Raw genomic sequence first — 16169 nt, 5'->3', positions numbered from 1 at the left:
TAACTAATATCTAATTAATTATTATTATGAATATAGAGGTAATTAAATTTTACTGCAAACTACGATTATTCGTATTAAATTATGATGAACGGTTGGGTGTCGTAATCGCAGAAACTGCTTGTAAGAATTATTATTTATGTTATAAAGCAAGCGGCGCAGCGGTAAGTAAAAAAGTTATGAATCGCGTCTATTGACTAAATATTTACATATTTATGCACAAGAAATTGCTTCGCTTCAATGCGATATTAGCAAAATACGAATAGCAAAAAGCGACTAGCTCAGGCCTCGATACATTTATGGATAAAACAATATAGTATTCATTCTTACTGTTCTGTGAGTATTCATGATTGATTTGCTTTCCACCCTTCCTCAGGTGTCAAGCTAACTTTGTACCAAATTTGAAGTAAATCCATGCAGTACGTTTTGAGTTTAACCCGGATATACCTACAGACAAAGGGACAAAAACAATCTAAAATTATATTTTTGGCTTCGTTATCGATTGCAGATCACACCTTAACTCTTCAGTATTCTTTTAAAAACAAACTCTATGTAGAGTTTTGCCTTTCCTACGATTTTATAATATGTATAATATTTATTTGCCTGCGACATATAAATAACGTTTACATCTAGACATTATTATAAAATAGGATGTATGGACTCAAACCCAATTTTGGCCCATATACGGGTTTGGAATTTGGATGATGGTTTTGATCTAACATGCATAACCGACATGCAAGCTCTAGGGTACGTAAGCAACAAGGTTGGGTGTAAGTGATAAAACTGTACATGCAAGGAAGTAAATCGTCCGACGAGCTTGCCTGCCAATTCTCAGTTATTTAAATTAAATCAAAGAGAAGAATATGGTTAAATGGACTGTAAATTTAAAATTATGGGTGATAAAATTACTTTATTGGTGTTACGACGACGTCGACTGACTGCGACTTGCGAGTGACGAAAAATCAATAGAACAGCGTTACCCGTTTCGCGTTGTCGCGGCATCACGCGTGAACGGGTAGACCGTTTCGATAATTCTTTTTTTTATTATATTCCTTGAAGCACGAGGATGGTTCTTATGTAGAGAAAACGTAAATATGTACCACGAGCGAAGCCTGGGCGGACCGCTAGTTGTATAATATAATGTTCTACATGGCATTCTCACCATATTTTTTTTTCAGTTGGATAGAAGGTGCATGTATGGTATAAAAGACAGATAGGTATAGTAAAATAGGGTAAAAGGTTTATTTTAAAAAGGTTAGAAAAATATAAGGTAAAAATACTGATACAGGTATAAATGAAACAAAATTTGCGTTTTACATGATTTTATTTATAGTCAAACTGAAGAAAACAAATGTTAGTGAAGTTATAGTACAAGAGTCATTGACTAGCCGTAATGACAAACTTAATCTACAATACAAAGAAATATGTCTAAATATATCCCGTTCTTAGTTTTAAATTTATTTTCCTTACTGATTTGATTTCGACTACTAATTATTTTTCTATGTAATAATCGTCAAAATCTACAAGCAAGGTGATTTTAAACTTACGGAACAAGACTAGTTACCAAGAAAAAACTTAATAGTAAAATAAAAAACAATAAAGTAGTTTTATTTCCGAGATTATTTTCAATATATTCTTCCATTATATATTAATCTCGAATATCTAAATAATGAACTTATGCTAGTTACAAAATGTGTGAAAATAGTTTAATGATTATACCATAATATACAGTTATATAGATACCTATTAGGTAAAGAACTGCTATTAAAAATCAATGTATTTTATTTACGCTAATGTTAATTTTAAACTATTTTTATTATCTATTAACAACTTAATTAAATTGTGATTTTTTAATGAAACTAAATTAAGAAATAATGTGTCTGATACGAACCAAAAACTGGTGAACTTATTTAGATCACGCATAAATTAGTTTTTTAATAGTTTGGAATTTTTCTATTATTTTAATTTAAAAACCACGCTGTATATAACGAAACAAGAAAAGACACAACTGAGATACTATTTTGAGCCTTATTTTTTAGCTATATGTGCTATTAATGCTAAAAATAAAAACTATAGAGGTCTGTTAGACCACCGTAGGCGGCTGATTGACGTCACAACGGAAAACTAAACCTATTTAATAATGTTATTAATATAATATAATAATAAAAAATATTCACTTCAAGACCAGTTGTTGTGCCAAAAATGATATACTCTACACATTCTGTAGTCTCTTATCGCAATAAGTGTTGAATATAAAGCTTAAACAATAAGCTAAACTTGGTTTTAATAATCTTATAACATAAATTCCTCCATAATTGTACTTGAAATCAATATAATGAAATACTGATTTAATTTATTATTAGCATAATTCTTATGTTATAGACAATAAGTATATAAATTTAATAGAGCAATTATTTCCAATCTTTAGCATTCAATAATCGAGTATACTATTATTGAAAACAGCATCAAAATCGAATCAGCACTTCTCGATATGACTTGAATACTTACCTTACCCTATCAAACTAATAATGGTAGAACGGTAGAACACCTTCAAAAACATATTGTTATTCTAACAATTTTTATAAACTAAACTATTTATATATATCTAGATACAACTTAAACGATTTAAGTACAAAAAATATATAACCGAAAAAAATTAAATTAAAAAAAGACACTTCTTTCTCTACAGTATATTTCTATTTATTATTTGCGATACACTATTTTATTTACTTCCATAAATAAATAAGGCAACACTTTTAAGTTAAGGGTAATACTATCTTGAAATGGCTTACAAAATACCCTCACCTAACACAAAAACATAAGTTATTTACTTAACAAAATAAACAAAGTTAAACATAATTGTTCTCTTACACGAACCAACTTAAAAAAAAATCTATTTACTAATTCTTGAAGATTCCACCTCATTGGAAGTAGTTTTTCTTTTTTCTCGGCACTCTGGAAATAAATTGATAAATAAAATGGACATTCATACATATACATTATACATATTGTAAAAAAAAACGACGTGTGTCACTCGGGGAGTGGGGCGGTTGCGCTATTGCATGCTATGCCTTCAAGCCACACCTCCGCCCGTCCCCGTGGGGAGCGTGAGGTTTTTTCGTTACGGAATTTCTCGATTCGGTCCCCGCGCTCAAGGCCCGCGATAGAAGCTATGCAATAGCTTAATAAGCAATAATTTAAAAGATTAATACTGATGACTGTTTCAAGAGGGATTTAAAAAAAAAATGTTTAACTCACAATGTATTTTATACTACAATAAACATATTAACTAAAAATTAACCACATTTCAAATCCACTAATCATCTCTTCGCAACTTGAATAAAAATTACGTGATTTTCCATTTTAGATACTAATAAAATAAAGACTAAACATCAATAATTAAGTTCTGTTCATTTTCATGTAAGTTTCTCAACTCTATAAAATTTTATACAAATATTTCCAAATAAATAAACAAACAAACAAATATACTAACGCATTATCAGCCGGCGAAAAGAAGTATCCCCTCGGCTTGTTAATGTTGGTGGGGGGCGAGGGGGGGGCGGGGCAGGCCCACTGCGACCAGTAGTCACCGGGCAAGCTTAGCAGCACTTGCATCACCTGGAATTATATTATATTATTATAGTATAGATTTTTTATATGAAGCACACGATTCACTAGTTTCAATATTATTCATTCCCGCAAACAGATTGTATCGAGACACATTCCCGCAAACAGATTGTATCGAGACACATTCCCGCAAACAGACTGTATCGAGACACATTCCCGCAAACAGATTGTATCGAGACACATTCCCGCAAACGGATTGTATCGACACACATTCCCGCACATAGATTGTATCGACACACATTCCCGCATATAGATTGTATCGACACACATTCCCGCATACAGATTGTATCGAGACACATTCCCGCAAACAGATTGTATCGAGACACATTCCCGCATACAGATTGTATCGACACACATTCCCGCAAACAGATTGTATAGACACACATTCCCGCAAACAGATTGTATCGACTCACATTCCCGCAAACGGATTGTATCGACACACATTCCCGAACATAGATTGTATCGACACACATTCCCGCAAACAGATTGTATAGACACACATTCCCGCAAACAGATTGTATCGACTCACATTCCCGCAAACGGATTGTATCGACACACATTCCCGCACATAGATTGTATCGACACACATTCTCGCAAACAGATTGTATCGAGACACATTCCCGCAAACAGATTGTATCGACACACATTCTCGCAAACAGATTGTATCGAGACACATTCCCGCAAAGAGATTGTATCGAAACACATTCCCGCACATAGATTGTATCGACACACATTCCCGCATATAGATTGTATCGACACACATTCCCGCAAATAGATTGTATCGACACACATTCCCGCAAACAGATTGTATCGAGACACATTCCCGCAAACAGATTGTATCGAAACACATTCCCGCACATAGATTGTATCGACACACATTCCCGCATATAGATTGTATCGACACACATTCCCGCATACAGATTGTATCGACACACATTCCCGCATACAAATTACACCGAGACACATTCCCGCATACAAATTACACCGAGACACATTCCCGCATACAAATTACACCGAGACACATTCCCGCATACAAATTATGTCAATACACTTTTCCGCATACAAATTATGAATGTAGCTGTACTCAATAGAGCATAAAAATCAAAACATATTTTATTTCGACGAACTTGCAAACATTTTCATAATAATAATAAATTACTAACATTGAACATATGCACAGTGGCGGAGTACATTTCGGCCGGTTGCGTCATCATACCGTACCCCACTACGGTGGGAGCGAACACTTTAGCCAGGTTTTCGACTCCCATCTCACACTCTGGACTTTCAGCCACCCTGCGAATAATAGATTACTATTAGATAACTTATTGATTATACAAATATTGATGGCATTGTTGACAAAGTTCTACAAAACAAAGTTTGGGAGATTATCATGTGTTTGTTTAAGCGCTAGTTATTATTTTGCATGTTTAATGTTACAAAATCGAATATTGATTACTCCCTCCATGTGTAGATATGTGCGCATGACATACCTATACATGCAACGTCAAGAATAACGTGACCTGCATCAGTGTTTCGATTACTTGATAGCTGGCTAGGTCAGCTGATAAAATTACACATGACGCGTGACGCTACATCCCTGATGTGATGACGTCACTGCTCCCAACGACCGCGCCAGTAGTCTTTACAAATGTAACGTGGTTATCGTGACGTCACAGTACCGGTGGGCTGCGGCTGCGTGACGTCACACACACGTACCTCTGCAGGTGCAGCGCGAGGAAGGCGAGCGTGTCGCGGTTGGGCTGCGGCAGCTGGCTGCGTGACGTCACACACACGTACCTCTGCAGGTGCAGCGCGAGGAAGGCGAGCGTGTCGCGGTTGGGCTGCGGCAGCTGGCTGCGTGACGTCACACACACGTACCTCTGCAGGTGCAGCGCGAGGAAGGCGAGCGTGTCGCGGTTGGGCTGCGGCAGCTGGCTGCGTGACGTCACACACACGTACCTCTGCAGGTGCAGCGCGAGGAAGGCGAGCGTGTCGCGGTTGGGCTGCGGCAGCTGGCTGCGTGACGTCACACACACGTACCTCTGCAGGTGCAGCGCGAGGAAGGCGAGCGTGTCGCGGTTGGGCTGCGGCAGCTGGCTGCGTGACGTCACACACACGTACCTCTGCAGGTGCAGCGCGAGGAAGGCGAGCGTGTCGCGGTTGGGCTGCGGCAGCTGGCTGCGTGACGTCACACACACGTACCTCTGCAGGTGCAGCGCGAGGAAGGCGAGCGTGTCGCGGTTGGGCTGCGGCAGCTGGCTGCGTGACGTCACACACACGTACCTCTGCAGGTGCAGCGCGAGGAAGGCGAGCGTGTCGCGGTTGGGCTGCGGCAGCTGGCTGCGTGACGTCACACACACGTACCTCTGCAGGTGCAGCGCGAGGAAGGCGAGCGTGTCGCGGTTGGGCTGCGGCAGCTGGCTGCGTGACGTCACACACACGTACCTCTGCAGGTGCAGCGCGAGGAAGGCGAGCGTGTCGCGGTTGGGCTGCGGCAGCTGGCTGACGGCCTGCACCACAGCTGCAGTGACGTCAGCGCTGGCCGCAGCCGCGAGGAAGTCAGCCCACAGCGCGCTGGACACGAGCGGCTCGCGCAGCCCGCGCAGGAAGTCCTTCACGCAGCCGCACACCGTGTGGATGTCCTCGCCCGACAGCTGCGGGGAGCCGCAGCCGCGCAGGAAACGCTCCTGGAAACACACACACATCATATTATCAGCATCGTTCATATGAAATTCATCTAGAGCTCCAATTTGATCACCTTTAACCCATTGAGCCCCAAGCGGCCCGATCGGTCCACGACACATTCTCAAGATTTTCTATTGTGTCTGTGATTCCGGGGCCTGAGTTATTACATCAAAATGATTATCAAAAATAACAGTAATTACAATATAATTACAAAAATTACAATATTACAATAACAATCATTATAATCGTCTCGATTTAAAGTTAATGAAAAAACAAAACGACAATGTTTTAGTACACAAATTTCAACCTAATTCCGATTTATTCAGCACTTTCAAACTATGTACTTATTAAAAAACGAGAAACAATTGAGAGATAAAATTCCGCTATATATACAGAAAAGTCAATAATAATACAAAGAAAATGTAAAAATAGCAAACAACATACCTTCAACCGTTTAACATCTTTATCCAGTGCGCTCACACGATATATCCCCCGCTCAGTGAGGCCTCGCTTTTCAATCTCGTTAATACAATGCACAAGTATGGCCGGTACCATGGGCGGTGTGGACGGCGCGAAGTCTGATATGCTGCCCTCCTGCAATATTTTATGGGTATTTATTTAAATAATATTATATAGTAAAGTGTTGTATCTGGTGGAAAAGTGTTGTGCAATGTGAGTGTGTTGTATCTCGTTGTGAAGTGCGAGTGTGTTGTATTTCGTTGTAAAGTGTGCTTGTACCCGGTGTGTGTGTTATATATGTAGAGATCGCTGCTTGAGCGATAAGACCGCCTGTTGTGCTCTTAGACTGATTGTTAATTCTCTTTTGTAATTTCTTGTGGTGCGCAATAAAGAATTTTTGTTTGTTTGTTATATAATGTGAATGTGCTGTACATTATTATGCAGTGTGAGTGTGCTGTACCCTATTGTACCATATTGTACAGGGTATGTATGCCTAGTACGGTGTGTGTGTGTGCTGTTGTCCCTGATTGTGGATTGTGTTATACCTAAAGTTGTAAAGTGTATTAATTGAATAGTGAGCGTGTATTGCACAGTGTGTGTATGATACCACTATTTGTTGTATATTATGTTGCGTAATGAATGTTGTACAGCATGTGTTGTACCTAGTTGAATAGTGTGTTTTACGGTGAGCATGTTGTACCTGACTGTACATTGTAAGTGTGTTGTGTGGTAACTGTTATGACGATTCAAAAGTGCTTTAAGTGCTTAAGAAGAAGTCTAATCTATGTATATAATAAAATCGTAGGAAAGTCAAAACTGTACATTGAATATTTTTTTTTAAAGAATACTTGGGGCGTGATCTACAAAAGATACCGAAGCCAAAAATATACTTTTTAGTGTGTCTGTATGTATGTCCGGGCTAATCTCAAAAAGTACTGCATGGATATACTTCACATTTGGTACACAGATAGCTTGAGACTCAGGTCACAGGGAAGGACATAGCTATCCTATGTCCTTCCCTGTGACCTGAGTCTCAAGTTAATCGTGTACCAAATGTTATTTTGAAGTTTTATCCCAGAAATCCCACGAGAACGGGAACTATGCGGGTTTTTCTTTGAAAACGCGAGCGGTAAGCTAGTTGAACAAATAAATGTTTGTTTGTTAACCGTCTTCAAAAAAAAGGAGGATCAATTCGGCCGGTATATATATTTTTTTTATGTACATGTTTGTACCTGGTTGTGTAGCGCACGGCCGGGCGGCACGCAGGGCAACGGCAGCAGCGCGCGGCACTCGGGGTGCGCCTGCGCGCGGCAGTGCTCGCACTTCACGCCCACCTTCGCGAACTTTATACTGCAACGTTACATTTATTATTACAAAATACAAATCTTTATTAACCCATTGAGCCCCGAGCCCGATCGGTCCACGACACAATAGATTTTCTATTGTGTCTGTGATTCCGGGGCCTGAGTTATTAATAAGGTATCAACTGTGCGACATGTTAACATCAACTCTAATATTGATTTCACTTTGTTGTTAAAAATTTACTTATAATATGCTACCATGAAGATGAAGCTATATACATCACGCTAAGACCAACAGGAGCAAAACTACAATGAAAAATGCGGGCAAAACAACACTTACGTCTTGCCGCAGGGCCCGCACGTCTCGCGCTTGTAGAAGTTCTTCGCTATGAAGTTGTGCTGTCTCGCTCGCACGCGGGGGGAACCGAACCCGGCCGACACTACCGAGGGAGTTCGTTGGGGACGGGCGGTCGGTACGTCTGATGCGCTCTCTGTATCTGGAAACATTAAAAAAAACATTATAAATGTCTGTACCTAAAAGTATGAAAACAAAAATATAATTCAAGTGAATTTACAACAATTATAATTATGAAAACAAATTACCCGACTGTAAATTTAAGTAGCATATGTCACTGCCACAATTCTGCTGATTACAACGACATCTTATGATCCGTCCAGAGTTGCCATATAAATATACATAAGTACATATTTCAAAAAACATAACCCGCAGTTGGTTTCTCTTTCACAGTCGGTTAAAAACATTGTCTTTAATTAAAACACTACACTACCCTTTTTTACACAGTACCAAATCGATGTTACAGTAAATTTATAATCACTACATACTACATAGTATAAAACAAAGTCGCTTTGTCTGTCCCTGTCCCTTTGTATGTTTAAATCTTTAAAACTACGCAACGGATTTTAATGCGGTTTTTTTAATAGATAGAGTGATTCAAGAGGAAGGTTTTAGTATATAATTTATTAGGTTTTAGACAAAGCGGGCGAAGCCGCGGGCGGTAAGCTAGTAGTTTTATAATCTGTTAAGTAGAAGACATAAAACAACAAACACACAAATCCTTTTCCTATAACAGAAAAAATGATTGAAGAAAAGTTACATACCAGTTTTAGGCGGAGCGGAAGGTGTAAATTCTTGGTTTTTCACAATCTTTTCAGAAAGACGCGCCGCCGATTTGCGACTCGGTGTCGGCGCTTCGTCACTACTCTCCGATATAGGTTGCTGAAATTATTATTTATTTATTTTATTCTTTATTGTACATAATAAACCGAACATAAATAAGCTATACTATAATTAGTTACAATGAAAACACACGGCACATGCGTACTAAAAGGCGGCCCTAAAACTTATTGCTCAAAAGCAATCTCTTCCAGGCAACCCTGATTGGTAAGGAATGTACTGTAATAATTATAACTTATTAAATACTTATACATATTAATATTATTACTTAATAAATACTAACTTGTAATTATTTACAAAATTCTATATATTTAAATGTTTTTGACACATAAGTATAACCCATTTTCAAAAGCACACTTCATATTCACTCTAATATATTTTAACACACGATGCATAAAATAACTAATGACTCATTTCTAAAGTCATTCAAATACAGAAAAATACTGTCTCATATTTGTAGTTTCATTTTTATTATAATCAGATTAGAATAATCGTAAATCCTTTCCATACTTTGTCTATTTCATTATCTTTTTAATAAAAATAGAATGAGTTTTATCAGTTATGGTTATGAATAATAGTAAATTTCCATTACCATCAATCGTTTTTTTTATTACTTGTAAAATAATAATAATTAATATGGGCTCCTAGTTTTTCTTCTTTTAGTTTTTACTGTCTTTGAAGACTTAGGCCCGTCGCTCATGGAGCTACTCAAAAATGACTGAACTAATCAGTAATTACGATTACAAACCAGTTACAAATTGCATCTCGCATACAACGCTACTCAAGTTACAAGGTTTCAGTCACTTCTGTTATTTCTGTTTACAAAAGCACACGGTTAACAAGTGGTAAACATGTCAAATGGATCGAGCGAGGATGACGACGATATTGTATTATACTATTATTATACAAGACGTCAAAGAAATATTCGCAGGTTTTGGGTTCATCCGTATATTCGAAATAATGTTAACTGCAGATTATCAGTTGCAGCACGAGAGCTGCGTGAGACAGATAAAAAATTTTTGGGATTCTATAGAATGTCCAAAGATAGCTATTTAAATTTGGTGCAGTTAGTATCTCCTTTTATTAGTAAAAAAAATACTAACATGAGGGAGTGTGTAAGCGGGGAAGAAAGAATTTTAATAACTTTAAGGTAAGATGAATTTTTTATTTATTTATTATTAGGTACTAGCGTAATTAATCAGTCTTCTAAACAATCACAGCTTAGTCACAAATTAGTATTAAAATCGTTAATGCACTATTAATTCTGTTCTATAATTGCACAAGAATCACTGTTCGTATTAATTAGAAATGGTACTGATTCATAGTATGACAAAATTTGATTATTGTACGCTGGTGTGGCTTGCTGTTCATTTGATACCGGCAGCTCTTGCGTTGAAAGAAAAGCGCCTTGTTTTTCAGCATTATTGGCTGCGACTTGATGTGGCGGTGTCAAAGATTTCGGAGATTCTTCTAAAATTTCATCCACTAAAGCCAGCACTCTTCGCTTAAAGGTTCTCGTCTGACTATCGGACATTGCTTTCATGTCTGGTAGTAAGCTTAGTAAAAACATTCGTTTAGGATCCTCTATGTCTTCAGATTTTTTTTCAAGTTTAGCCTTTCTGGCTTCAAAATAGTCCATGATACCATCATCGACAGTTGCAAATGATTTTCCTTTACGACGCTTAGAGTGGATGTTGGTACTGGGAGCAGTTGGTTTAGATGAAGGGCATGACATGGGAGAGATTGGTTGATGGGATAAAGGAGAAGATGCAATTACAGGGCATGACATGGGTGATGGGATGTTTTCTGATGATGATGGAATGCTTTGCGATGGTGATGGGATGTTACATTGTAATATGGATTGCGAATCATTTGCTTCTTCGTTATCTTCTTGCTCCATCACTTCATTAACTGCTTCTTGAGGAAGACTCCCTGATATGGTATTGTTCAGAGTTTTTATGTATGGGATTGTAAACTGCATCGCATCGGTTAGATAATATGGTTTCTTATTTTTTGAAGAAGATCCACTAGGAGCTGGTTTTGTGTGCCGGACAAAAACCGCACGCAAATTTTTCCATTTTTCTTTAGATTGGATTGCTGAAACAAAATTAATAAATTTATACTTTTTTTGTAGGTACTTGGCAAGTGGCGATTCGTTTGTGAATATCGGATACTATTTTGCTAGAGGAGATAATACAGTGGGACAGATAATCGCTGAAACTACAGTTATTATTTGGGATGTTCTAAAGGATATTTATATGCCAATCCCGAATGTAGACCAATGGAAAAATATATCAGAGCGCTATCGTCTGTTGTGGAATTTACCTAACTGCATCGGCTCTTTAGATGGGAAACATATTCGAATAGAGAAATTCCCTAATTCAGGATCAAGTAACTTTAATTACAAATCATTTCATTCTGTCGTCTTGATGGCATGTAGTGATGCTGACGGGCTATTTACGTTAATTGAATGTGGCTACGCCGGGAGAAATAGTGATGGTGGAATATTTCGTGCTTCAGCTATTAAACATTGGCTAGAAAACGCTGCTAATATTCCCGCGCCTTCAAGTTTACCTAACGACGACAAAGATTTTCCATATTATTTCGTAGGTGATGAGGCGTTTCCATTATTACGCTATTTGATGAGACCATATCCAAAACGAACTTTGAATAATATAAAAAGAGTGTTTAATTATAGGCTGAGTCGAGGAAGAAAGACTGTTGAATGTACATTTGGTATGATGGCTGAGAAATTTGGCGTTCTAGATAGACCCATACGTTGTCGTGACCCGCAAAAAGTTACAAATATTGTTAAATCTGCGTGTATATTGCACAATTATGTACGAAGCAGAGAAGGTATTCAGTACAATCCACAAGAATTTGAAACAATTGACTTCACTCCAGGATCAATACCAGCACCACAAAATCTTCAAGTAACTCCACTGTCTTCAGCTTATAATCTCAGGGATTATTTAGCAAACTATTTTATTACCCCACATGCCGCATTACCATGGCAATGGAAATATATTTTGTAATTTTGTAATAAATGATAAAAAGTATGTAGACCGTACTCACCTGTCAAATTAAAGATTTTTCCCACTGCACTCCAAGCTCTTTCTGTTACATCCTTTCGTGAATATTCTGTTATTTTATAATTATATAAGCATGGGTATTTTTCCACCTCCTTCACAAATTGAATATTCAATGTTTGCTCATTCATTTTTATCATAAAAAACAAAGAAACTCGGGAAACCAGTAGCGTGGAGACCGGCACGACGCGTCGCGCGTGATTGGTTGCTAACGCGTTACTGACCAGTTAGTAACTAGTCGCGTCGTTTGCGAATCTCCATAGAACATGTATGGGCTGTGACGCTCAGGCAACTCGTTAGTAATTTGAGTTTGTGACTAGTTCTTTTTGAGTAGCTCCATGAGCGAAGGGCCTTATTTTCGTATCACGACTATGACCTAAAAGTGCGAAAAAGTGAAGACCCTTGTCCCCTAGTGGGGTATAGGGCAGATGCATAATCCATACATCTGTTTCACTGATCGATTTTCTTCTAGGGACAAGTAGGTGATCAGCCTTCTATGTCCTGCCAGACCGAGACATTTTTTGTCTACTCCGCCAGGAATCAAACCTAGGCCCCTTGACCTTGAAAATTTATCATGATAATGTTTAAAATTATATATAAAAATAATAAACTCACGAAGTTCTGCGGTGGCTTCAAATCATGTGAAGTGGGGGCTCGTTCTAGTGTCAGAGTTGTTGTTGCCGTCGCTAGCACTTTACCACCTTGTAGCTCCACAGTCTAAATAAATGAAAAAAATAAAATTATAATAAAATTAAATTTTTCGCATTTCATTTTATTACATTTATCCTATCACTACATAGTATAAAACAAATTCGCTTTCCTTTCCTACGCAACGGATTTTGATGCGGTTTTTTTTAATAGATAGAGTGATTCAAGAAGAAGGTTTTAGTATATAATTTATTAGGTTTTAGACAAAGCGGGCGAAGCCGCGGGCGGAAAGCTAGTTAATATTATAAATGCGAAAGTTTGTATGTTTGTTTCTTACTCCTTAACGCAAAACCTGCTAAACCGATTTTCATAAAATTTGACACATATATCGTTAATTAGAATTTGTTTTGTGCCCTCAAAAATTCCATAAAGAAACAACAGTACAGAATACCTTGACTATTGTATTAAAAGCAATTAAGATTACCTTGTGACATTATATTATCTGGCTTCAGAGATTATTTTATTTATTGGAAGTGAAAAACTTATATTTTATGTCTTCTTACAAGGCGAATGCATTTAATATTTTTTAAGTAATCTAAGCAGAATACTGCAGTTTGAAATAGACAACTTCCTATTCGCTAAGCTTCTATCTTCTATTCTCTTTTCTGTCGATTGTAACATAGCAAAAAGTTACTAACATGTATGCATGATTTTTCAAGTCAAATAAGCAAAAGTAAGTCTTTCTATGACATATTGAGGAAATTTACCAATTACTAATTAGCAAATGCTCTTAAATAACAGAAGAGTTAGTAGAAGAGATAACTTATGTTATGGATGACGATCGGCGAGTCGAGAGTATGTAACTAGCTTCCATTACATACACTTTCTGATATGTTACACCGATATCTTATGTCATGGACGTCACCCACTAGCAACATATATAACTCACTTTGGTAGCAGAGGAGTTGGTAGAAGAGCGTCTCTTCTTGCTGGCCGGCGGGTTCTCTCGCACGTTCCAGCCGCCACGCTGCACCCACGAACGGCGAGTTGATGCTAATGATAGATCCAGGTCATCTTCTGACCGAGAATATGACATTTCTGATAGAAGTGTACCTGGGAAATAGTAAAAATATAAAGAATTATTTAAAAGTATGATGTTGTCTTATTGTGTTTTATTTTTATCTTTTAAAGAATTAAATATATAATCGTATATTAAAATTATTTAGTTAAGTAAGTTAGTAGTAAATTGTTTTAAGACAAAGGAGTATATTTTCATTTGACAAGTTTATAAAATTGATTTTATCACATAACAGTAAAGCAAGATGATCAATTGCCAATAAAAAACACTAGTGACTTAACATTTTTTATGTAAAATCTATAAGGATGCTTATGTTAAAAAGTTCTTGATTAAAAATCAAGTATAGAGAACATATTATAACAATATTCTGTTTTGAAAGCACACATTTTCAATTACTTTACTAAGAATTAAGAATTTCCATGCAAATACTGTAAAATTACAATATATACACACTATACCAAATCTAAAAAGGACCCAAGTATTTACCAGTAGAATTAAGTTCCGGGATGCCATTAATCTTGGCATTATGATCCTGCTGCGCAGTACCGTTGAGGAAGGCCAGCTTCTGGAGGGTCTCATCATTCAGTTTAGCTCTATTGTCGTTGAACAGCAGATCCCGAGCCATGTCTAATAGCTTGCTCTGTAAATAGATTGGTTAGAGAATAAAGAAGCATTGGAGTCCCCTTTTCTTTGTTTTGTTTATAATTTTTCTAGGTGCTTAAAATAGTTTGTCAACCTTTAAGATAAATATGATTTAATAAAATGATGTAGCTATATTTTTTAAATATACTCTTCACTTTTAAGTTATTTGATTTGCGAGAAATAAGTATAATGTAAATTATTTGATATAGATCTGTCTGCAATTTTTATAAATATTTTATACACATCATGTTTCAGTTTCATTTTTTAAAGACCAAACATGCCAACTGTAATATAATAAATGTTTCTTTCTTTCTTTCAACTGAACAGCAATTTAAAATCATACCAATTCATTATATTTCTTCAAAACAATATTTCTCTCGCGTTTCTCTTCATCCAGCAATTTGCGAACATGCGCAAACTTAGCCTCCCATTTAGAGAGTGTGCGGAGGGCCTCATCCAGCTCCGTTTGAAGGCGCACAGCTTCTGTTTCTGCCGCAGCCCACTGGGTGCGCACCCATTCCATTTGTTTCAAAAATGCTAGGAAACCTACAAAATAACATGCAAATTGAGGTGAGAAGTACATATAATATAATTAAATAGTTATAGTTTGGTTACTAAATATGTGTTATTTGATAAGACTATGCCTATAGAAAGAAAAAACAAACTTTATACTGATAAATAATTATCATTGAACATTTGTATTGTTTAATTAATGACAATTTAAGCAAGGGAACCATCACTGAAGGCATTGTTCATGTTATAGAAATGACGCCTATGGAGGTAGGTAGTGATAAAAATTTGGTCACCCACCCCGTTTTTTACGTGTTCAAGTGGGAATCAAAATGTAATATGTTAAGAAAATATTCAAATACTTACATTCTTCCGTCGAACTGTCATTCAGAACGTTATTAATACGATTAATTTCGTCAAACTGAGCCACTAATGAAAGCGCGATATTTGCACCAGGGTCGGAACTTTCGGAACTCATATTTACCAATATTAGTTACTATTTAATAATTTATACCACATTTAAATGCAATCCTACGTATTTTAAGCAAAACACTTCACAAAATATACATTTATATTGTTTTAACTGATTGATTGAATAAACAAAACTTAAAATAACGATCAAAGGGCGGTTGATGACTTCAACTTGACAAGAACTTCGAAAACCATCGTTTTTTCAACCGGCAACCGTCAAATCCGCAGAGCGCCAAAAATACATTCCATTCTACGTTTGTAGTTGTATTTTTTCATAATTCCCTTACTCAGAACGATACAAATACTTCGAATTTTAACAATTAAATAAATATGTAGTATATTATACAATTCAATTTGAATAAAAATACTACAAAGCAATATAATATTCCTATAACTATTTATTTATTGGAGATAGTTAATTATACAATATTGGAAACATTTTTTATAAATATTATTTCAATTCACTT

The 16169-nt window shown here is 36.7% G+C and overlaps 1 protein-coding gene across 1 annotated transcript; it reads right to left on the bottom strand.

Annotated features, from left to right (window-relative positions):
• Positions 1-1982: 1982 nt before the first annotated feature.
• On the bottom strand, positions 1983-15995 carry LOC123696438 (rac GTPase-activating protein 1-like). Its single transcript, XM_045642594.1, has 13 exons — positions 15598-15995; positions 15065-15267; positions 14566-14719; positions 13951-14114; positions 12969-13070; positions 9189-9306; positions 8410-8566; positions 8001-8118; positions 6754-6903; positions 6070-6311; positions 4788-4917; positions 3491-3615; positions 1983-2952 (listed from the first exon to the last, which is right to left on the bottom strand). The coding sequence occupies exons 1-13, from the start codon at positions 15707-15709 to the stop codon at positions 2919-2921; spliced, it is 1809 nt and encodes a 602-aa protein (XP_045498550.1). The 5' UTR covers positions 15710-15995; the 3' UTR covers positions 1983-2918.
• Positions 15996-16169: the final 174 nt, after the last annotated feature.

This window comes from Colias croceus, chromosome 12 (genome assembly GCF_905220415.1).
Source record: "Colias croceus chromosome 12, ilColCroc2.1".
NCBI classification, from domain to species: Eukaryota; Metazoa; Arthropoda; class Insecta; order Lepidoptera; family Pieridae; genus Colias; species Colias croceus.
Note: the sequence above shows the minus strand (reverse complement) of the source record. Positions and strands in the feature narration are given on the sequence as shown.

Bases quoted from the DNA above. Each gene is read 5' to 3' on its own strand.
- LOC123696438 (XM_045642594.1), bottom strand. From the start codon at position 15,709: ATGAGTTCCGAAAGTTCCGACCCTGGTGCAAATATCGCGCTTTCATTA. The intron at 4,918-6,069 runs GTACGTGTGTGT...TATTATTCGCAG, and splicing joins CTCGCGCTGCACCTGCAGAG to GGTGGCTGAAAGTCCAGAGT. The intron at 3,616-4,787 runs GTTAGTAATTTA...ATATAATTCCAG, and splicing joins CCACTGTGCATATGTTCAAT to GTGATGCAAGTGCTGCTAAG.